Source organism: Salvelinus fontinalis, chromosome 29 (assembly GCF_029448725.1).
Source record: "Salvelinus fontinalis isolate EN_2023a chromosome 29, ASM2944872v1, whole genome shotgun sequence".
In the NCBI taxonomy this organism is placed as follows: domain Eukaryota; kingdom Metazoa; phylum Chordata; class Actinopteri; order Salmoniformes; family Salmonidae; genus Salvelinus; species Salvelinus fontinalis.
The window spans coordinates 2,239,712-2,263,794 of NC_074693.1; the positions used below are offsets into that span (position 1 = coordinate 2,239,712).

The 24,083-nt window shown below is 48.6% G+C and overlaps 1 protein-coding gene across 2 annotated transcripts in view; it reads left to right on the forward strand.

Moving 5' to 3' along the window:
• The window catches only part of LOC129827327 (catenin alpha-1), a 307,702-nt gene that overhangs the window by 59,571 nt on the left and 224,048 nt on the right, over positions 1-24,083 (forward strand). For both annotated transcript variants that reach the window (XM_055888075.1, XM_055888076.1), the window contains exon 8: positions 11,785-11,988. In XM_055888075.1, the coding sequence (XP_055744050.1) occupies positions 11,785-11,988 (204 nt within the window). The remainder of the gene's footprint in view (positions 1-11,784; positions 11,989-24,083) is intronic.

The window sequence follows — 24,083 nt, forward strand, 5'->3', positions numbered from 1 at the left end:
GGTTGAAGCCTGGTCAGTTGTAGCCTGATGCAGCATCGCGGGTACACGGTTGAAGCCTGGTCAGTTGTAGCCTAATGCAGCATCGCGGGTACACGGTTGAAGCCTGGTCTGCTGTAGCCTGATGCAGCATCGCGGCTGAAGCGTGTCTGCTGTAGCCTGATGCAGCATCGCGGCTGAAGCACGGTAGCCTGATGCAGCATCGCGGCTGAAGCACGGTAGCCTGATGCAGCATCGAGGCTACACGGATGAAGCGTGGGGTTGGTCCTCTGCATCGTTTACCCTGATGGGTGAATCATTAGCTAGATCAGACTAAATATGATATTGTTGCTTGTTAAATGTCCTAAAAAAATCCCTCTGGCATTAACAAAATCATGTGATTTTTGGGGTATTTATAAATGGTGTAATTGTGTGAATTTTACAGTCAATATTGGCTTCCCGTTTTATGCACTGAAATGGCCGCCGTGAATCTAGTGGTTACATTTTTTGTTGTCATGCCAGACACTCCGATTTGTAAAACGCTGCCAATTTAAAAAAATAATAAAAATTAAAAAAACGAACAAAAAGAAACCAATCATACAGCCCTGGAAAGCTGGGATCCTGCTCGTTTTCAATCAGTACCATTAATTGCATGTAGACATTTTGCATAGTTACTGGGATTATTAGAACATAGTTTTTTTCACGCAGCAATCACCCGACAGTTGATATTCAGCTGATTAAATAAACTACACGGTTCAATTCTAAACAATTATATCGACTGCGGAATAGCATTACAATATTCATTTGTATTTTTTTCCCCTGGAGGCTATTTAACCAACAAGTGATTTGTGTAAATAATCATCAATTGACTAACAGCTCCATAGTGTAGGTCTATGTAAACCTTTCTTTGTTGATAATGACTTTGCTGTGTATAACCCCAATCCCACCACCTCAGAGCAGCTGACCCCATAACATCACACGTAAACAACCCCCCCCCCCCCCCCCCCCACCTCCTTAGAGCAGCTCTGACCCCGTATCACATGTAACTATTTCAGAAGGATGAGAGAAGATATGAGAAGGTTACTACAGTATGAGCCCTCTAAGAGTATCAGGGGCTCAGATGAAAGGTATCGCTCTGTGAAGTCAAAGCTGATGGCTCAACAATAATATGCAATTATAAACTCAGGGAAAAAAAAGAAAAGGCCCTTTCTCAGGACCCTGTCTTTCAAAGATGGTTCGTAAAAATCCAAATAACTTCACAGATCTTCATTGTAAAAGGGTTTAAACACTGTTTCCCATGTTTGTTTAATGAACCATCAACAATTAATGAACATGCACCCGTGGAACTGTCGTGAAGACACTAACAGTTTACAGAGGGTAGGCAATTAAGGTCACAGTTATGAAAACTTAGGACCCTAAAGATGCCTTTCTACTGACTCTGAAAAACACCAAAAGAAGATGCCCAGGGTCCCTGCTCATCTGCGTGAACGTGCCTTAGGCATGCTGCAAGGAGGCATGAGGACTGCAGATGTGGCCAGGGCAATACATTGCAATGTCCGTACTGTGAGACGCCTAAGACGGCGCTACAGGGAGACAGGATGGACAGCTGATCGTCCTCGCAGTGGCAGACCATGTGTAACAACACCTGCACAGGATCGGTACATCCGAACATCACACCTGTGGGACAGGTACAATATGGCAACAACAACTGCCCGAGTTACACCAGAAACACGCAATCCCTCCATCAGTGCTCAGACTGTCCGCAATTGGCTGAGAGAGGATGGACTGAGGGCTTGTAGGCCTGTGTAAGGCAGGTCCTCACCAGACATCATCGGCAACAACGTCACCTATGGGCACAAACCCACCGTCGCTGGACCAGACAGGACTGGCAAAAGGGGCTCTTCACTGACAAGTCCCGGTTTTGTCTCACCAGGGGTGATGGTCGGTTTCGTGTTTATCGTCAAAGGAATGAGCTTTACACCGAGGCCTGTACTTTGGAGCGGGATCGATTTGGAGGTGGAGGGTTCGTCATGGTCTGGGGCGGTGTGTCACAGCATCATCGGACTGAGCTTGTCATTGCAGGCAATCCCAACGCTGTGCATTACAGGGAAGACATCCTCCTCCCTCATGTGGTGCCCTTCCTGCAGGCTGATCCTGACATGACCCTCCAGCATGACAATGCCACCAGCCATACTGCTCGTTCTGTGTGTGATTTCCTGCAAGACAGGAATGTCAGTGTTCTGCCATGGCCAGCGAAGAGCCCGGATCTCAATCCCATTGAGCACGTCTGGGACTTGTTGGATCGGAGTTTGAGGGCTAGGGCCATTCTCCCCAGAAATGTCCGGGAACTTGCAGGTGCCTTGGTGGAAGAGTGGGGTAACATCTCACAGCAAGAACTGGCCAATCTGGTGCAGTCCATGAGGAGGAGATGCACTGCAGTACTTATGTAGCTGGTGGCCACGCCAGACACTGACTTCTGATTTTGACCCCCCCTTTGTTCAGGGACACATTATTCAATTTCTCTTAGTCACATGTCTGTGGAACTTGTTTTAATTTGTCTGTTGTTGAATCTAATGTTCATACAAATATTTACTCATGTTAAGTTTGCTGAACATGAACACAGTTGACCAGTGAGGGCATTTCTTTCTTTTTTTTGTTGCTGAGTTTATATTCATCTGGCGCTGAAGTGACTCCTGTCCACTCTCACTCGACAATCTGAAACCTCTTATGTTACCCTTATCTCAGTTGTTGATGTGATATAGCGTCTTTGTAACAGACTGTATTGGATAAATGACATTAAACTTGGTCGCGGGATAGCTGTGTTTAATACAGTATTGCTACCCTTAACAATACGATGCAATTCCTTATTGAGTCTCTGCACTAGAAACATTACTGTAAATAAATTCATATTGTCGTGGTAACTATAGATCCGGAGACGGGTGTTTTATCTCTTTAGCGATCAGACTCTAATTCCACTGATTTCAAAACTCGGCCGTCCAGAGAGTGGAGAGCAACACTGATGCAGTTCCTCTACGTGATATCTTTATTAAAAGTTAGAAAGGATTACCTGGACATACTGACCCGCTCATATTATAGACAGGATTACCTGGACATACTGACCCGCTCATATTATAGACAGGATTACCTGGACATACTGACCCGCTCATATTATAGACAGGATTACCTGGACATACTGACCCGCTCATATTATAGACAGGATTACCTGGACATACTGACCCGCTCATATTATAGACAGGATTACCTGGACATACTGACCAGCTCATATTATAGACAGGATTACCTGGACATACTGACCAGCTCATATTATAGACAGGATTACCTGGACATACTGACCATCATATTATAGACAGGATTACCTGGACATACTGACCCGCTCATATTATAGACAGGATTACCTGGACATACTGACCCGCTCATATTATAGACAGGATTACCTGGACATACTGACCCGCTCATATTATAGACAGGATTACCTGGACATACTGACCCGCTCATATTATAGACAGGATTACCTGGACATACTGACCCGCTCATATTATAGACAGGATTACCTGGACATACTGACCATCATGTTATAGACAGGATTACCTACACATACTGACCAGCTCATATTATAGACAGGATTACCTGGACATACTGACCATCATATTATAGACAGGATTACCTGGACATACTGACCATCATGTTATAGACAGGATTACCTACACATACTGACCAGCTCATATTATAGACAGGATTACCTGGACATACTGACCAGCTCATATTATAGACAGGATTACCTGGACATACTGACCAGCTCATATTATAGACAGGATTACCTGGACATACTGACCAGCTCATATTATAGACAGGATTACCTGGACATACTGACCCGCTCATATTATAGACAGGATTACCTACACATACTGACCCGCTCATATTATAGACAGGATTACCTACACATACTGACCCGCTCATATTATAGACAGGATTACCTACACATACTGACCAGCTCATATTATAGACAGGATTACCTGGACATACTGACCCGCTCATATTATAGACAGGATTACCTACACATACTGACCCGCTCATATTATAGACAGGATTACCTACACATACTGACCAGCTCATATTATAGACAGGATTACCTGGACATACTGACCCGCTCATATTATAGACAGGATTACCTGGACATACTGACCCGCTCATATTATAGACAGGATTACCTACACATACTGACCAGCTCATATTATAGACAGGATTACCTGGACATACTGACCCGCTCATATTATAGACAGGATTACCTGGACATACTGACCCGCTCATATTATAGACAGGATTACCTACACATACTGACCCGCTCATATTATAGACAGGATTACCTACACATACTGACCAGCTAATATTATAGACAGGATTACCTACACATACTGACCAGCTCATATTATAGACAGGATTACCTGGACATACTGACCAGCTCATATTATAGACAGGATTACCTACACATACTGACCAGCTCATATTATAGACAGGATTACCTGGACATACTGACCCGCTCATATTATAGACAGGATTACCTACACATACTGACCCGCTCATATTATAGACAGGATTACCTACACATACTGACCAGCTAATATTATAGACAGGATTACCTGGACATACTGACCATCATATTATAGACAGGATTACCTGGACATACTGACCCGCTCATATTATAGACAGGATTACCTACACACACTGACCCGCTCATATTATAGACAGGATTACCTACACACACTGACCCGCTCATATTATAGACAGGATTACCTACACATACTGACCCGCTCATATTATAGACAGGATTACCTACACATACTGACCAGCTCATATTATAGACAGGATTACCTGGACATACTGACCAGCTCATATTATAGACAGGATTACCTACACATACTGACCCGCTCATATTATAGACAGGATTACCTACACATACTGACCAGCTCATATTATAGACAGGATTACCTACACATACTGACCCGCTCATATTATAGACAGGATTACCTACACATACTGACCCGCTCATATTATAGACAGGATTACCTGGACATACTGACCCGCTCATATTATAGACAGGATTACCTGGACATACTGACCCGCTCATATTATAGACAGGATTACCTACACACACTGACCCGCTCATATTATAGACAGGATTACCTACACATACTGACCCGCTCATATTATAGACAGGATTACCTGGACATACTGACCCGCTCATATTATAGACAGGATTACCTACACATACTGACCCGCTCATATTATAGACAGGATTACCTACACATACTGACCAGCTAATATTATAGACAGGATTACCTGGACATACTGACCATCATATTACAGACATGGTTACCTGGACATACTGACCCGCTCATATTATAGACAGGATTACCTACACACACTGACCCGCTCATATTATAGACAGGATTACCTACACACACTGACCCGCTCATATTATAGACAGGATTACCTGGACATACTGACCCGCTCATATTATAGACAGGATTACCTGGACATACTGACCCGCTCATATTATAGACAGGATTACCTACACATACTGACCCGCTCATATTATAGACAGGATTACCTACACATACTGACCCGCTCATATTATAGACAGGATTACCTACACATACTGACCCGCTCATATTATAGACAGGATTACCTGGACATACTGACCCGCTCATATTATAGACAGGATTACCTACACATACTGACCCGCTCATATTATAGACAGGATTACCTGGACATACTGACCCGCTCATATTATAGACAGGATTACCTACACATACTGACCCGCTCATATTATAGACAGGATTACCTACACATACTGACCCGCTCATATTATAGACAGGATTACCTACACATACTGACCCGCTCATATTATAGACAGGATTACCTACACATACTGACCCGCTCATATTATAGACAGGATTACCTACACATACTGACCCGCTCATATTATAGATGGTAGACCAATCAGAACTCATCTCTTGGCATGTCCAGCCCACTCATTATCACAGCCAATAATGGCTAGTGGGAAGGTTGCTGACTTTTTCTGTTGCTAAACCAACTAGGCTCGTAAATTAACAATTTTATTAGTATTTACAGATACAAGCTTACAAGTTTGTTAATATGTATTTCTTGAAACATGGCTTTAGCATAAATAGGCTGCTATTTATACTATGGTATGTAGGGCCTATATTGACATCTGATGTAAAAAGTGCTTTATAAAACATTTGATTTCCATATATATATGTGACTTGTTTCAGGAAACTAGGCTACTATGTTGCGGGTTAGTACTTCACAGGAGAGATGTTTGAACGTAAACTGTTTTTTTAGCTAGGTAACACTGAATTTGGTTTGTTAGCAACCTGCAGATTCCAGTAATGTCATGAGTTGGGATTATGGTTCATTGTTTACCTAGCTAGCTAGACACGGCTTCACGAACAACACCACTATGCAAGGAAACGTTTCAATGGAATGTCACTGCGACAACTGTTGCTAAACATAGACAGACATAGCTAGTAAATAGCTAGTGCTCTATCTACTCTGATTTCAGGTGCAGTGTGCCAGAGCGCAGAATAACTGTTGAATTTACTAACGCCCAACACCTGTTGAATATGGCCGGTGTCAGTAAATGTTTGCAAAAAAAAGCGTAAATTCTTGCCAGCAGCGCAGTTGAAGTCGCTCTCTAACATATAAACATCCTATCCAGTTCTAGGGCGAGTAAAATGATCAGTGCCTTCAGAACAGTCTCATTTCATCGGGGCATGGACTCTTAAGCTTAAAAATCCTTCTTTAACCGATCTCCTCCGGGTCCGGGTCGGGAGCCCCCGGGGTCGCTGGGCGGGTCGGGAGCCCCCGGGGTCGCTGGGCGGGTCGTGAGCCCCCGGGGGTCGCTGGGCAGGTCGTGAGCCCCGGGGGTCGCTGGGCGGGTCGTGAGCCCCGGGGGTCGCTGGGCGGGTCGTGAGCCCCGGGGGTCGCTGGGCGGGTCGGGAGCCCCGGGGGTCGCTGGGCGGGTCGGGAGCCCCGGGGGTCGCTGGGCGGGTCGGGAGCCCCGGGGGTCGCTGGGCGGGTCGGGAGCCCCGGGGGTCGCTGGGCGGGTCGGGATCCCTAAATGGCACCATATAAATAGTTCCTCTGCTTTTTAAATGTGTATTCTTCCCCTCTAATCAGGGATTGGTTTAGACACCCAGGGGATGCAGTTATCAGGTAGAACAGCAGCAGAACTTGTGGTCCCCAGGGTAGGATGGGACACTTGCATAGCGAGGTGGAAACTCAACCCATCCACCACAGTAGCTGTTTTGTTGTCGTCTTCTCCATGTCAGTGCTCAGACAGGTCTCCCTCTCTCTCACCAAGATGGTATCCCAAATGGCAACCTATTGCCTGAATAAGGCACTACTTTTGACCAGAGGCCGATGTGCCCTGGTCCAAAGGAGTGCACTACCTAGGGAGTAGGGTGCTATTTGGGATGTGGTCAAACTATATAGGTCTTGGTCTGTGAGGCTTCTGGGTCTTTGAAAAGACAGACACTTTAGACTTCAAACTTCCCTGCAGGGTTAACAGAAGGTCTGTCCTCTCTCTCTCTCTCCTGCCCAACTCCATCTATCAGTGTCTCTCTCTCCTGCCCAACTCCATCTATCAGTGTCTCTCTCTCTCTCCTGCCCAACTCCATCTATCAGTGTCTCTCTCTCCTGCCCAACTCCATCTATCAGTGTTTCTCTCTCTCCTGCCCAATTCCATCTATCAGTGTCTCTCTCTCTCCTGCCCAATTCCATCTATCAGTGTTTCTCTCTCTCCTGCCCAACTCCATCTATCAGTGTCTCTCTCTCTCCTGCCCAATTCCATCTATCAGTGTCTCTCTCCTGCCCAACTCCATCTATCAGTGTCTCTCTCTCCTGCCCAACTCCATCTATCAGTGTCTTGCTCTCCTGCCCAACTCCATCTATCAGTGTCTCTCTCCTGCCCAACTCCATCTATCAGTGTCTCCTGCCCAACTCCATCTATCAGTGTCTCTCTCCTGCCCAACTCCATCTATCAGTGTCTCTCTCTCCTGCCCAACTCCATCTATCAGTGTCTCTCTCCTGCCCAACTCCATCTATCAGTGTCTCTCTCCTGCCCAACTCCATCTATCAGTGTCTCTCTCCTGCCCAACTCCATCTATCAGTGTCTCTCTCTCCTGCCCAACTCCCTCTATCAGTGTCTCTCTCCTGCCCAACTCCATCTATCAGTGTCTCTCTCTCTCTCCTGCCCAACTCCATCTATCAGTGTCTCTCTCCTGCCCAACTCCATCTATCAGTGTCTCTCTCCTGCCCAACTCCATCTATCAGTGTCTCTCTCTCCTGCCCAACTCCATCTATCAGTGTCTCTCTCCTGCCCAATTCCATCTATCAGTGTCTCTCTCTCTCTCCTGCCCAACTCCATCTATCAGTGTCTCTCTCCTGCCCAACTCCATCTATCAGTGTCTCTCTCCTGCCCAACTCCATCTATCAGTGTCTCTCTCTCCTGCCCAACTCCATCTATCAGTGTCTCTCTCTCCTGCCCAACTCCATCTATCAGTGTCTCTCTCTCTCTCCTGCCCAACTCCATCTATCAGTGTCTCTCTCTCCTGCCCAACTCCATCTATCAGTGTCTCTCTCTCTCTCCTGCCCAACTCCATCTATCAGTGTCTCTCTCTCTCTCCTGCCCAACTCCATCTATCAGTGTCTCTCTCTCCTGCCCAACTCCATCTATCAGTGTTTCTCTCTCTCCTGCCCAATTCCATCTATCAGTGTCTCTCTCTCTCCTGCCCAATTCCATCTATCAGTGTTTCTCTCTCTCCTGCCCAACTCCATCTATCAGTGTCTCTCTCTCTCCTGCCCAATTCCATCTATCAGTGTCTCTCTCCTGCCCAACTCCATCTATCAGTGTCTCTCTCTCCTGCCCAACTCCATCTATCAGTGTTTCTCTCTCTCCTGCCCAACTCCATCTATCAGTGTCTCTCTCTCCTGCCCAACTCCATCTATCAGTGTCTCTCTCCTGCCCAACTCCATCTATCAGTGTCTTGCTCTCCTGCCCAACTCCATCTATCAGTGTCTCTCTCCTGCCCAACTCCATCTATCAGTGTCTCCTGCCCAACTCCATCTATCAGTGTCTCTCTCCTGCCCAACTCCATCTATCAGTGTCTCTCTCTCCTGCCCAACTCCATCTATCAGTGTCTCTCTCCTGCCCAACTCCATCTATCAGTGTCTCTCTCCTGCCCAACTCCATCTATCAGTGTCTCTCTCCTGCCCAACTCCATCTATCAGTGTCTCTCTCTCCTGCCCAACTCCCTCTATCAGTGTCTCTCTCCTGCCCAACTCCATCTATCAGTGTCTCTCTCTCTCTCCTGCCCAACTCCATCTATCAGTGTCTCTCTCCTGCCCAACTCCATCTATCAGTGTCTCTCTCCTGCCCAACTCCATCTATCAGTGTCTCTCTCTCCTGCCCAACTCCATCTATCAGTGTCTCTCTCCTGCCCAATTCCATCTATCAGTGTCTCTCTCTCTCTCCTGCCCAACTCCATCTATCAGTGTCTCTCTCCTGCCCAACTCCATCTATCAGTGTCTCTCTCCTGCCCAACTCCATCTATCAGTGTCTCTCTCTCCTGCCCAACTCCCTCTATCAGTGTCTCTCTCTCCTGCCCAACTCCCTCTATCAGTGTCTCTCTCTCCTGCCCAACTCCCTCTATCAGTGTCTCTCTCTCTCCTGCCCAACTCCATCTATCAGTGTCTCTCTCCTGCCCAACTCCATCTATCAGTGTCTCTCTCCTGCCCAACTCCATCTATCAGTGTCTCTCTCCTGCCCAACTCCATCTATCAGTGTCTTGCTCTCCTGCCCAACTCCATCTATCAGTGTCTCTCTCTCCTGCCCAACTCCATCTATCAGTGTCTCTCTCTCCTGCCCAACTCCATCTATCAGTGTCTCTCTCCTGCCCAACTCCATCTATCAGTGTCTCTCTCCTGCCCAACTCCATCTATCAGTGTCTCTCTCTCCTGCCCAACTCCATCTATCAGTGTCTCTCTCTCCTGCCCAATTCCATCTATCAGTGTCTCTCTCCTGCCCAACTCCATCTATCAGTGTCTCTCTCCTGCCCAACTCCATCTATCAGTGTGTCTCTCTCTCTCCTGCCCAACTCCATCTATCAGTGTGTCTCTCTCTCTCCTGCCCAATTCCATCTATCAGTGTCTCTCTCCTGCCCAACTCCATCTATCAGTGTGTCTCTCTCTCTCCTGCCCAATTCCATCTATCAGTGTCTCTCTCCTGCCCAACTCCATCTATCAGTGTCTCTCTCCTGCCCAACTCCATCTATCAGTGTCTCTCTCCTGCCCAACTCCATCTATCAGTGTGTCTCTCTCTCTCCTGCCCAACTCCATCTATCAGTCTCTCTCTCCTGCCCAACTCCATCTATCAGTGTTTCTCTCTCTCCTGCCCAACTCCATCTATCAGTGTCTCTCTCCTGCCCAATTCCATCTATCAGTGTCTCTCTCCTGCCCAACTCCATCTATCAGTGTTTCTCTCTCTCCTGCCCAACTCCATCTATCAGTGTCTCTCTCCTGCCCAATTCCATCTATCAGTGTCTCTCTCTCTCCTGCCCAATTCCATCTATCAGTGTCTCTCTCCTGCCCAACTCCATCTATCAGTGTTTCTCTCTCTCCTGCCCAACTCCATCTATCAGTGTTTCTCTCTCTCTCCTGCCCAACTCCATCTATCAGTGTCTCTCTCCTGCCCAACTCCATCTATCAGTGTCTCTCTCCTGCCCAACTCCATCTATCAGTGTGTCTCTCTCTCTCCTGCCCAACTCCATCTATCAGTGTCTCTCTCTCTCCTGCCCAACTCCATCTATCAGTGTCTCTCTCTCCTGCCCAACTCCATCTATCAGTGTCTCTCTCTCTCCTGCCCAACTCCATCTATCAGTGTCTCTCTCTCTCCTGCCCAACTCCATCTATCAGTGTCTCTCTCTCTCTCCTGCCCAACTCCATCTATCAGTGTCTCTCTCCTGCCCAACTCCATCTATCAGTGTCTCTCTCTCTCTCCTGCCCAACTCCATCTATCAGTGTCTCTCTCCTGCCCAACTCCATCTATCAGTGTCTCTCTCCTGCCCAACTCCATCTATCAGTGTCTCTCTCCTGCCCAACTCCCTCTATCAGTGTCTCTCTCCTGCCCAACTCCCTCTATCAGTGTGTCTCTCTCTCTCCTGCCCAATTCCATCTATCAGTGTCTCTCTCTCTCCTGCCCAACTCCATCTATCAGTGTCTCTCTCCTGCCCAACTCCATCTATCAGTGTCTCTCTCTCTCCTGCCCAACTCCATCTATCAGTGTCTCTCTCCTGCCCAACTCCCTCTATCAGTGTTTCTCTCTCCTGCCCAACTCCATCTATCAGTGTCTCTCTCCTGCCCAACTCCATCTATCAGTGTCTCTCTCTCTCCTGCCCAACTCCATCTATCAGTGTCTCTCTCCTGCCCAACTCCATCTATCAGTGTCTCTCTCCTGCCCAACTCCATCTATCAGTGTCTCTCTCTCTCCTGCCCAACTCCATCTATCAGTGTCTCTCTCCTGCCCAACTCCCTCTATCAGTGTTTCTCTCTCCTGCCCAACTCCATCTATCAGTGTCTCTCTCCTGCCCAACTCCCTCTATCAGTGTCTCTCTCCTGCCCAACTCCATCTCGTCTCTCTCTCCTGCCCAACTCCATCTCGTCTTTCTCGCTCTGTGTTCTAACTCTCTCTGTTTTCTAACCCAACAGAAGCAGATCATCGTGGACCCCCTGGCGTTTAGCGAGGAGCGTTTCCGCCCGTCTCTGGAGGAGCGCTTGGAGAGCATCATCAGTGGCGCCGCCCTCATGGCCGACTCGTCCTGTACCCGCGATGACCGGCGCGAGCGCATCGTGGCCGAGTGCAACTCTGTCCGTCAGGCTCTGCAGGACCTGCTGTCTGAGTACATGGGCAACGTAAGTCTCTTCGTCTCATCTCTCTCTCTGCTACTAACTCACTACATAGACAGGTAGGAGTCTCATCTCTCTCTGCTACTAACTCACTACATAGACAGGTAGGAGTCTCATCTCTCTCTGCTACTAACTCACTACATAGACAGGTAGGAGTCTCATCTCTCTCTGCTACTAACTCACTACATAGACAGGTAGGAGTCTCATCTCTCTCTGCTACTAACTCACTACATAGACAGGTAGGAGTCTCATTGCTCTCTGCTACTAACTCACTACATAGACAGGTAGGAGTCTCATCTCTCTCTGCTACTAACTCACTACATAGACAGGTAGGAGTCTCATCTCTCTCTGCTACTAACTCACTACATAGACCGGTAGGAGTCTCATCTCTCTCTGCTACTAACTCACTACATAGACAGGTAGGAGTCTCATCTCTCTCTGCTACTAACTCACTACATAGACCGGTAGGAGTCTCATCTCTCTCTGCTACTAACTCACTACATAGACCGGTAGGAGTCTCATCTCTCTCTGCTACTAACTCACTACATAGACAGGTAGGAGTCTCATCTCTCTCTGCTACTAACTCACTACATAGACAGGTAGGAGTCTCATCTCTCTCTGCTACTAACTCACTACATAGACAGGTAGGAGTCTCATCTCTCTCTGCTACTAACTCACTACATAGACAGGTAGGAGTCTCATTGCTCTCTGCTACTAACTCACTACATAGACAGGTAGGAGTCTCATCTCTCTCTGCTACTAACTCACTACATAGACAGGTAGGAGTCTCATCTCTCTCTGCTACTAACTCACTACATAGACCGGTAGGAGTCTCATCTCTCTCTGCTACTAACTCACTACATAGACAGGTAGGAGTCTCATCTCTCTCTGCTACTAACTCACTACATAGACCGGTAGGAGTCTCATCTCTCTCTGCTACTAACTCACTACATAGACCGGTAGGAGTCTCATCTCTCTCTGCTACTAACTCACTACATAGACAGGTAGGAGTCTCATCTCTCTCTGCTACTAACTCACTACATAGACAGGTAGGAGTCTCATCTCTCTCTGCTACTAACTCACTACATAGACAGGTAGGAGTCTCATCTCTCTCTGCTACTAACTCACTACATAGACAGGTAGGAGTCTCATCTCTCTCTGCTACTAACTCACTACATAGACAGGTAGGAGTCTCATCTCTCTCTGCTACTAACTCACTACATAGACAGGTAGGAGTCTCATCTCTCTCTGCTACTAACTCACTACATAGACCGGTAGGAGTCTCATCTCTCTCTGCTACTAACTCACTACATAGACCGGTAGGAGTCTCATCTCTCTCTCTGCTACTAACTCACTACATAGACCGGTAGGAGTCTCATCTCTCTCTCTGCTACTAACTCACTACATAGACAGGTAGGAGTCTCATCTCTCTCTGCTACTAACTCACTACATAGACCGGTAGGAGTCTCATCTCTCTCTGCTACTAACTCACTACATAGACAGGTAGGAGTCTCATCTCTCTCTGCTACTAACTCACTACATAGACCGGTAGGAGTCTCATCTCTCTCTGCTACTAACTCACTACATAGACAGGTAGGAGTCTCATCTCTCTCTGCTACTAACTCACTACATAGACAGGTAGGAGTCTCATCTCTCTCTTGCTCTTCATCTTCTCTGTCTCTAGTCCTCTACCCATCTCTCTCCTTGAGGCAATGAACCAGTCATCACATTCACTCACAGTTGCTTTTTCACATCTCCATCTCTCAATTCAAGGGGCTTTATTGGCATGGGGAACATATGGTAACATTGCCAAAGCAAGTGAAGGAGATCATAAACAAACATTAAACTCACAAAAGTTCTAAAGGAAAAGACATTTCAAATGTCATTATGTCTATATTCAGTGTGTTAACGATGTACAAAAGGGAAAATAATTTAACATAAATATTGGTTGTATTTACAATGGAGTTTGTTCTTCACTGGTTGCCCTTGTGGCAACAGGTCACATATCTTGCTGCAGTGATGGCACACTGGGGTATTTCACCCAGTAGATATGGGAGTTTATCAGAATTGGATTTGTTTTTTCGTATTCTTTGGATCTGTGTAATCTGAGGGAAATATGTGACTCTAATATGGTCATACATTGGGCAGGAGGTTAGGAAGTGCAGCTCAGTTTCCACCTCATGTTGTTGGCAGTGTGCACATAGGCAGACCTGGCTCTCAAGAGAAGACAGGCTATGGTGGCCTTTCTCAATAGCTATGCTCACTGAGTCTGTACATAGTCAAAGCTTTCCTTAAGTTTGGGTCAGTCACAGTGGTCAGGTATTTTCTGTTTAGGGCCAAATAGCATTCTAGTATGCTCTGTTTTTTTGTTAATTCTTTCCAATGTGTCAAGTAATTATCTTTTTGTTTTCTCATGATTTGGTTGGGTCTAATTGTGTTGCTGTCCTGTGAACAGAGCCCCAGGACCGGCTTGCTTAGGGGACTCGTCTCTAGGTTCATCTCTCTGTAGGTGATGGCTTTGTTATAGAAGGTTTGGGAATCGATTCCTTTAAGGTTGTAGAATTTAACGTCTCGATTTCTGGATTTTAAAAATTAGCGGGTTAGCAGCCTAATTCTACTCTGCATGCATTATTTGGTGTTTTAAATTGTAAACTGTCATGGTCAAAACATGCTGTACCTTGATAGACGGGTGAGGATGGAAACACTATGGAATCAGAATCAGTTCTCTTTCAACCATCTCCACCAGCATTCTGGAACACCACCTTCCAGAACCCTTAGAGATTACCAGACAGTCCTTTCTCAACTCTTCTACCCCTTAACCAAGCAAAACACGCAAGCCAGCATGAATGCACTAAACAATGTTGATATCAGAGACCATGTTCTTCTCTAAGCAACCAATAAATTAACCCAATCTAGACTAGGACTAAAATGGTGGATTTATCATTCTGGGAGAATAATGGGGTCTATTGAATGATTAATAGATTTCAGGAGGCCAATTTATTGTGAGACCAAGACATTCTTGTTTGCTAATTGCTTGATAAATGCTTCTACATGTTTGTATAGGAAAAAGAGGAAATGTGTCTGTGTGACGCTGGCCTGGGATGGGGGAGGAGACCCGGGTTAGAGGGGGATGTGAGGAGTCCTGATCACACGACTGAACAGTAGTCTAGGTGGGACAAAACTAGGACCTGCCTTAAGGCAGAGCAGCGCTTTATTATGGACAGACTTCTCCCGGTCTTAGCTACTGTTGAGTCAACATGTTTTGACCCTGACAGTTTACACTCTAGGGTTATTCCAAGCAGTTTAGTTACCTCAACTTGCTCAATTACCACATTATTCAGATTTAGTTGAGGTTTAGTGAATGATTTGTCCTAGTTATTTTTTATTTTTTAATATCTAGGACTGACGTATTCCTTTCCACCCATTCTGAAACTAACTGCAGCTCTTTAAGTGCCGCAATCATTTCAGTTGCAGTAGTAGCTGACATGTTTAGTGCTGAGTTATTTACTCAAAGCCAGTGGCATGTCATTAGTAAAGATTTTTAATGGGCCCTAGACAGCTGCCCTGGGGAATCCCTGATTCTACATGGATTATGTTGGAGAGGCTTCCATTAGAACAAAGCCATAAAGTGTATAGCCGTAACACACGTCTCTTTCCCCTGCAGCAGACTGTGATTGATATTGTCCAAAGCTGCACTGAAGTCAAGCAAAACAGCATTGTCTAGACCAGAATATGCTGAGTTGAGCGGTCGGAAATCATGGAACGGAAATCATGGAACGGAATCATGCACCGCAAAATACGTTCCTCTCTCACACCAAAAAAAAATGTGGAATCGCTCCATTCATTGAAATCACCATTTAACCAACTTTAGTGACTACTTGGACCTACCATTTTTAGTTTTGAAATATTAAAAGAAAAGTATTTTTAATGAACAACATGAAAAGGTGACTAAGAAGTGGTCATCATTTGATATAGACTACATGTTTTAAATAGCAAATAAACACTCCAAATAGGTCAGGAGTCAGACAGGTAGCCTAAGAAGGATCAATAATTATTATATATATATATATTTTTGGAGGGGGGTGTTCATTATAAATCTGTTTCAATGCTATAGCCTAGAAAGAAATGCATTGTGACGCATTTGGGAGTGCATTACACTAGGCTGGCAGGAAAATAAGTGCTCAGCATTTTAAACATTTCGTTGTATTAATTCATTAGTCTATGAATTGAGTATGGAAGCTTTGACTTAGAATTAAATTTAAACAAAATGCCTTAGGTTTGAATTCACTTTTAGAAACACGAGTTTTTTGCCGTAGTCTATGGCTTCAGGCTCATGTGACGGTGTCTGGAGAGCAGGCCAGCTGCGGAGGCTGCCCTCTCGGCATGGTATCTGGAGAGCAGGCCAGCAGGGGAGACTGCCCTCTCGGCATGGTGTCTGGAGAGCAGGCCAGCAGGGGAGACTGCCCTCTCGGCATGGTGTCTGGAGAGCAGGCCAGCTGCGGGAGACTGCCCTCTCGGCATGGTGTCTGGAGAGCAGGCCAGCAGGGGAGACTGCCCTCTCGGCATGGTGTCTGGAGAGCAGGCCAGCAGGGGAGACTGCCCTCTCGGCATGGTCTGGAGAGCAGGCCAGCGGAGGAGACTGCCCTCTCGGCATGGTGTCTGGAGAGCAGGCCAGCAGGGGAGACTGCCCTCTCGGCATGGTCTCTGGAGAGCAGGCCAGCAGGGGAGACTGCCCTCTCGGCATGGTGTCTGGAGAGCAGGCCAGCAGGGGAGACTGCCCTCTCGGCATGGTGTCTGGAGAGCAGGCCAGCAGCGGAGACTGCCCTCTCGGCATGGTCTCTGGAGAGCAGGCCAGCAGGGGAGACTGCCCTCTCGGCATGGTGTCTGGAGAGCAGGCCAGCAGGGGAGACTGCCCTCTCGGCATGGTGTCTGGAGAGCAGGCCAGCAGGGGAGACTGCCCTCTCGGCATGGTGTCTGGAGAGCAGGCCAGCAGGGGAGACTGCCCTCTCGGCATGGTCTGGAGAGCAGGCCAGCGGAGGAGACTGCCCTCTCGGCATGGTCTGGAGAGCAGGCCAGCAGCGGAGACTGCCCTCTCGGCATGGTGTCTGGAGAGCAGGCCAGCAGCGGAGACTGCCCTCTCGGCATGGTGTCTGGAGAGCCACTGGGGATGCTAACCACCCTTCGGGCCAATTTTGCCAGGCAGGGATGCAGAGTTTATTCATTTTTAATTTATAAGTACGCCTTATGAAAAACCTTATCAAAACGTTAAACTCCTTGAGTTAATGTCAGGCCTATTGGAACCAGATCAATGGTATCCTATAGATGACACAGCTAGCTACCCACCTCGTTTCTTTTTGTTAGCATGTGCACATAGTACATCATGCTTTCAGGGTCCGTGTCTTTTCAGATTCCACAATGATTTTTTTTAGTTGTGAACACTACATCACCACACCCAGTCTTTGTCCTCATTTTTATAAATCACCTTGATTTAGCAGCTGTATATTTGATCAGTTTCTTTAGGAAAATATGTAGTGAGCTCCATGACAGTAGCTAAAGCAAGGGGCTAGTAGACTACAAATGCATGCTGGGCCGGGCATGCCCTGAGCTTGTAAAGTGAGCGCTACAGAAGCGACATTGACTCTCCAGCCTTTAGGAAACTTGCTCTGCGCTCCAGTCAAGTTGGGGACGCTCCGCTCTTCACTCCAGCTCCGCTCTTCACTCCAGCTCCGCTCTTCACTCCAGCTCCGCTCTTCACTCCAGCTCCGCTCTTCACTCCAGCTCCGCTCTTCACTCCAGCTCCGCTCTTCACTCCAGCTCCGCTCTTCACTCCAGCTCCGCTCTTCACTCCAGCTCCGCTCTTCACTCCAGCTCCGCTCTTCACTCCAGCTCCGCTCTTCACTCCAGCTCCGCTCTTCACTCCAGCTCCGCTCTTCACTCCAGCTCCGCTCTTCACTCCAGCTCCGCTCTTCACTCCAGCTCCGCTCTTCACTCCAGCTCCGCTCTTCACTCCAGCTCCGCTCTTCACTCCAGCTCCGCTCTTCACTCCAGCTCCGCTCTTCACTCCAGCTCCGCTCTTCACTCCAGCTCCGCTCTTCACTCCATCTCCGCTCTTCACTCCAGCTCCGCTCTTCACTCCAGCTCCGCTCTTCACTCCAGCTCCGCTCTTCACTCCAGCTCCGCTCTTCACTCCAGCTCCGCTCTTCCCCCCAGCTCCGCTCTTCACTCCAGCTCCCCAGCTCCGCTCTTCACCCCAGCTCCGCTCTTCGCTCCGCTCTTCACCCCAGCTCTGCTCTTCGCTCCGCTCTTCACCCCAGCTCCGCTCTTCGCTCCGCTCTTCACCCCAGCTCCGCTCTTCGCTCCGCTCTTCACCCCAGCTCCGCTCTTCGCTCCGCTCTTCACCCCAGCTCCGCTCTTCGCTCCGCTCTTCACCCCAGCTCCGCTCTTCACTCCAGCTCCGCTCTTCACTCCAGCTCCCCAGCCCCGCCCTTCACTCCAGCTCCCCAGCCCCGCCCTTCACTCCAGCTCCCCAGCTCCGCTCTTCACTCCAGCTCCCCAGCTCCACTCATATACTCTGATCTAGACTTTATGTCACTGCGAGTCTAAATTGTAATGCACAGAGAACCTTTTCCTGACTTCCAACAGTTTGCTGTCTGGAGAAAGTTCAGCCTTATCAGGAGTGATGTTACCCTAGCGTCTGATGTTCCCATGTAATCCGGGTAGAATCTCTCTCTCTTTCTCTGTTAATCCTTTTTAAATGCAGCTGTAGTGTATTTCCATAATGAGAAGGTAGAAAGTTGTCTGGTTGGCTGGCTGCTGTAGCTACACTCCCAGCTCCCTGAGGGAACAACTAAAGAACGGTAAAGACTGACTGTTGTGGGCAGAGAGACTTTGATCACTCAATATGAGCCGTTCACAAGTCAAACGCTAGTTACCCGGGTCATCAAAGTCTCCACCGTGACTTTCGGAAGCCTTGTAATCGAGTGGGCATCCTAGTTAGCGAGCAACAAATCACCGCTACGTCACCCTCAAATGGTCCGAATATATCAAGAAATCAATTTTTTTTAAAGTTTAATCTTGTGGTCTTGTGAGATTTAAAAAAAATGTAAAAAAAAATGTTTTTAAATTTTTACATCTCGATCTACATCTATCTTGTATTTTTGAAGTTTGATCATGTTCACGAAAACAATAACTTGCTAGCTGAGCCTGAGCCAGTCACTTCATATGAAACGTTAGAGAAGCTAACAAACCAACCAGCTGGTGCAACACTTAGTACAATGCTACTTAGCTAGCTACTGTAGAAACATTATTTTATCCCAATGAACACGTTTTAATGGAGCAGCTTACAGCCTGCCCTGCCCCGAGTCGGTACATTATCGAGTCTGCTGCTGCGTTTTTAGCTGACCCAACGTTACAATGTAGTGATTGGTGCTTTGGAAGCCTCCTCGAATCCGAACTGACTGCTGCGAACACGTCTACAATTCAATCAGCGGGCGGTCAAACTAGCCTAACGTGACAAGCTACCTGATGTAATTCAGTGCCGTGTCCAACGTCCTTAGGTAACGCTAGCCACAATGTCATCCCTGTATTTGTCAGTGACGCTAGCTAGCAGGCTACACCAAGCTAAAACCAGCTGACTGAAATCACTGGCGACCGATATACACTGAGTATTAAGAACATGACATAGGATGACAGTGACCAGGTGAATCCAGGTGAAAGATATGATCCCTTATTGATGTCACTTGTTAAATCCACATCAATCAATGTAGATGAAGGGGAGGAGACAGGTTGACAATATATATTTTTATTCCTTAAAACATTCCTTAACACCGTTCAGAAGGTTGAATGGGCAAGACAAAAGATTGAAGTGCCTTTTGACTGAGGTATGGTGTTCCTAATGTTTAGTGTACTCGGTGTACTTGCACATATTTATTGCAGGAGTAGTCGTTTTTTTAACGACTTTATCACTGTCTATCGGAGTATGAGTCTGCCCCATTTGCTTCATAACGAGCGTTTCAGGCGATAAGACTTATTGCGGGAGAGACGAGGCGCGCAAATGGATTTAGAATTTTGGAATATTGACAAGTAGCAGTTGGGATGTTGAGTGTGTCCTAGTGTCAATATAAATTTAGGCTAAAACACTTGCAGGCTTGAGTGATCACTATCGAACACAACAGCAAGTGGCCACTCGATAAAGGGCTTAAAGACTACACAGCCACTGTGAAATCACTGTGAAGAGCCCTTTAGGGGCCCAAGTGTATGGTTTGAGATTCAGGCTATGTCTGTCAACCGCTCATGCTCTGACACACTCTCTTAATCTGTTCTCTTTCCCTTTCTTTCTCTCCCCTCCTCCTCCTTGCTCTCTCTCCCCTCCTCCTCCTTGCTCTCTCTCCCCTCCTCCTCCTTGCTCTCTCTCCCCTCCTCCTTGCTCTCTCCCCTCCTCCTCCTTGCTCTCTCCCCTCCTCCTCCTTGCTCTCTCCCCTCCTCCTCCTTGCTCTCTCCCCTCCTCCTCCTTGCTCTCTCCCCTCCTCCTCCTCGCTCTCTCCCCTCCTCCTCCTCGCTCTCTCCTCTCCTCCACCTCGCTCTCTCCTCTCCTCCACCTCGCTCTCTCCCCTCCTCCACCTCGCTCTCTCCCCTCCTCCTCCTCGCTCTCTCCCCTCCTCCTCCTCGCTCTCTCCCCTCCTCCTCCTCGCTCTCTCCTCTCCTCCACCTCGCTCTCTCCCCTCCTCCACCTCGCTCTCTCCCCTCCTCCTCCTCGCTCTCTCCCCTCCTCCTCCTCGCTCTCTCCCCTCCTCCTCCTCGCTCTCTCCCCTCCTCCTCCTCGCTCTCTCCTCTCCTCCACCTCGCTCTCTCCCCTCCTCCACCTCGCTCTCTCCCCTCCTCCTCCTCGCTCTCTCCCCTCCTCCTCCTCGCTCTCTCCCCTCCTCCTCCTCGCTCTCTCCCCTCCTCCTCCTCGCTCTCTCCCCTCCTCCACCTCGCTCTCTCCCCTCCTCCACCTCGCTCTCTCCCCTCCTCCACCTCGCTCTCTCCCCTCCTCCACCTCGCTCTCTCCCCTCCTCCACCTCGCTCTCTCCCCTCCTCCACCTCGCTCTCTCCCCTCCTCCACCTCGCTCTCTCCCCTCCTCCACCTCGCTCTCTCCCCTCCTCCACCTCGCTCTCTCCCCTCCTCCACCTCGCTCTCTCCCCTCCTCCACCTCGCTCTCTCCCCTCCTCCACCTCGCTCTCTCCCCTCCTCCACCTCGCTCTCTCCCCTCCTCCACCTCGCTCTCTCCCCTCCTCCCTGTAATTGAACAGTGGAATAGATGTTTTTGTCCTATGCTACAATAATGTCTTATTTCTTACCGTCAGCCAGAGGTTGTATTGCTACAATTAATGTCTTATTTCATATCAGCTATCTAGGATCTTTGTTCTATTTTTCTGGTGTTTGTTGCTGCTCGGGCTCTGAACCGTTTTGGGTCAGATGTTAAATAAGCATGTTTGGGATGCTCTGGATCACCGTGTACGACAGCGTGTTCCAGTTTGCGCCCATATCCAAATGGTGGTCACACCAGATACTGACTGGTTTTCTAATCCATGCCCCTACTTTTTATTTTATTTTTTTGACGGTGTCTTTGACCTACAGAGGCATATCTGTATTACAAGTCATGCGAAATCCATAGATTAGGGCCTAATGAATTTATTTCAATTGACTGATTTCCTTATATGAAATGTAATTCAGTAAAATTTTAAATTTTTTTGAATATTATGTTTACATTTTTGTTCAGTCTATGTATGTGCCAATTTTTTTTTCTACATCATTTATCTGGTTTTAGTCTTAAGTTCACACTGAGAACGTTTTCCCAACCTAACAGTTAATTTAAACATTTTTTCCACTGTTTGGACTAAGGCGACCCGAGAGAGAAAATAAACTCAATGGCAGAAAAATCCTTGTTTTTACGAAAAGGCCTTTGATAACAGTCCTCCTTTCGCTGTTACAAATGACGTTGGATGTCTTTGCTCAATGCTCCAACCAGACTGTCACGTCTTCTCCTCTCCTCGCTGCTCCAACCAGACTGTCTTCTCCTCTCCTCGCTGCTCCAACCAGACTGTCTTCTCCTCTCCTCGCTGCTCCAACCAGACTGTCTTCTCCTCTCCTCGCTGCTCCAACCAGACTGTCTTCTCCTCTCCTCGCTGCTCCAACCAGACTGTCTTCTCCTCTCCTCGCTGCTCCAACCAGACTGTCTTCTCCTCTCCTCGCTGCTCCAACCAGACTGTCTTCTCCTCTCCTCGCTGCTCCAACCAGACTGTCTTCTCCTCTCCTCGCTGCTCCAACCAGACTGTCTTCTCCTCTCCTCGCTGCTCCAACCAGACTGTCTTCTCCTCTCCTCGCTGCTCCAACCAGACTGTCTTCTCCTCTCCTCGCTGCTCCAACCAGACTGTCTCCTCCTCTCCTCGCTGCTCCAACCAGACTGTCACGTCTCCTCCTCTGCTCGCTGCTCCAACCAGACTGTCACGTCTTCTCCTCTCCTCACTGCTCCAATCTCTAATGGTCACCTTTACACTTGCTGCAGTCACTGTGTAGTGTAGCCTGATGTTTGGCTGGAGTCTACGTCACTCAGTCCTGGGTCTGGCTCTGCATCCACAGCCACAGTTAGCCACCGTCCTCCTACGGGTCTGGCTCTGTAGCCATCCAGACAGTTAGCCACCGTCCTCCTACGGGTCTGGCTCTGTAGCCATCCAGACAGTTAGCCACCGTCCTCGGCTCTGTAGCTATCCAGACAGTTGGCCACCGTCCTCCTACGGGTCTGGCTCTGTAGCCATCCAGACAGTTAGCCACCGTCCTCCTACGGGTCTGGCTCTGGAGCCATCCAGACAGTTAGCCACCGTCCTCCTACGGGTCTGGCTCTGGAGCCATCCAGACAGTTAGCCACCGTCCTCCTACGGGTCTGGCTCTGGAGCCATCCAGACAGTTAGCCACCGTCCTCCTACGGGTCTGGCTCTGGAGCCATCCAGACAGTTAGCCACCGTCCTCCTACGGGTCTGGCTCTGGAGCCATCCAGACAGTTAGCCACCGTCCTCCTACGGGTCTGGCTCTGGAGCCATCCAGACAGTTAGCCACCGTCCTCCTACGGGTCTGGCTCTGGAGCCATCCAGACAGTTAGCCACCGTCCTCCTACGGGTCTGGCTCTGGAGCCATCCAGACAGTTAGCCACCGTCCTCCTACGGGTCTGGCTCTGGAGCCATCCAGACAGTTAGCCACCGTCCTCCTACGGGTCTGGCTCTGGAGCCATCCAGACAGTTAGCCACTGTCCTCCTACGGGTCTGGCTCTGGAGCCATCCAGACAGTTAGCCACCGTCCTCCTACGGGTCTGGCTCTGGAGCCATCCAGACAGTTAGCCACCGTCCTCCTACGGGTCTGGCTCTGGAGCCATCCAGACAGTTAGCCACCGTCCTCCTACGGGTCTGGCTCTGGAGCCATCCAGACAGTTAGCCACCGTCCTCCTACGGGTCTGGCTCTGGAGCCATCCAGACAGTTAGCCACCGTCCTCCTACGGGTCTGGCTCTGGAGCCATCCAGACAGTTAGCCACTGTCCTCCTACGGGTCTGGCTCTGGAGCCATCCAGACAGTTAGCCACCGTCCTCCTACGGGTCTGGCTCTGGAGCCATCCAGACAGTTAGCCACCGTCCTCCTACGGGTCTGGCTCTGGAGCCATCCAGACAGTTGGCCACCGTCCTCCTACGGGTCTGGCTCTGGAGCCATCCAGACAGTTGGCCACCGTCCTCCTACGGGTCTGGCTCTGGAGCCATCCAGACAGTTAGCCACCGTCCTCCTACGGGTCTGGCTCTGGAGCCATCCAGGCAGTTAGCCACCGTCCTCCTACGGGTCTGGCTCTGGAGCCATCCAGACAGTTAGCCACCGTCCTCCTACGGGTCTGGCTCTGGAGCCATCCAGACAGTTAGCCACCGTCCTCCTACGGGTCTGGCTCTGGAGCCATCCAGACAGTTAGCCACCGTCCTCCTACGGGTCTGGCTCTGGAGCCATCCAGACAGTTAGCCACCGTCCTCCTACGGGTCTGGCTCTGGAGCCATCCAGACAGTTGGCCACCGTCCTCCTACGGGTCTGG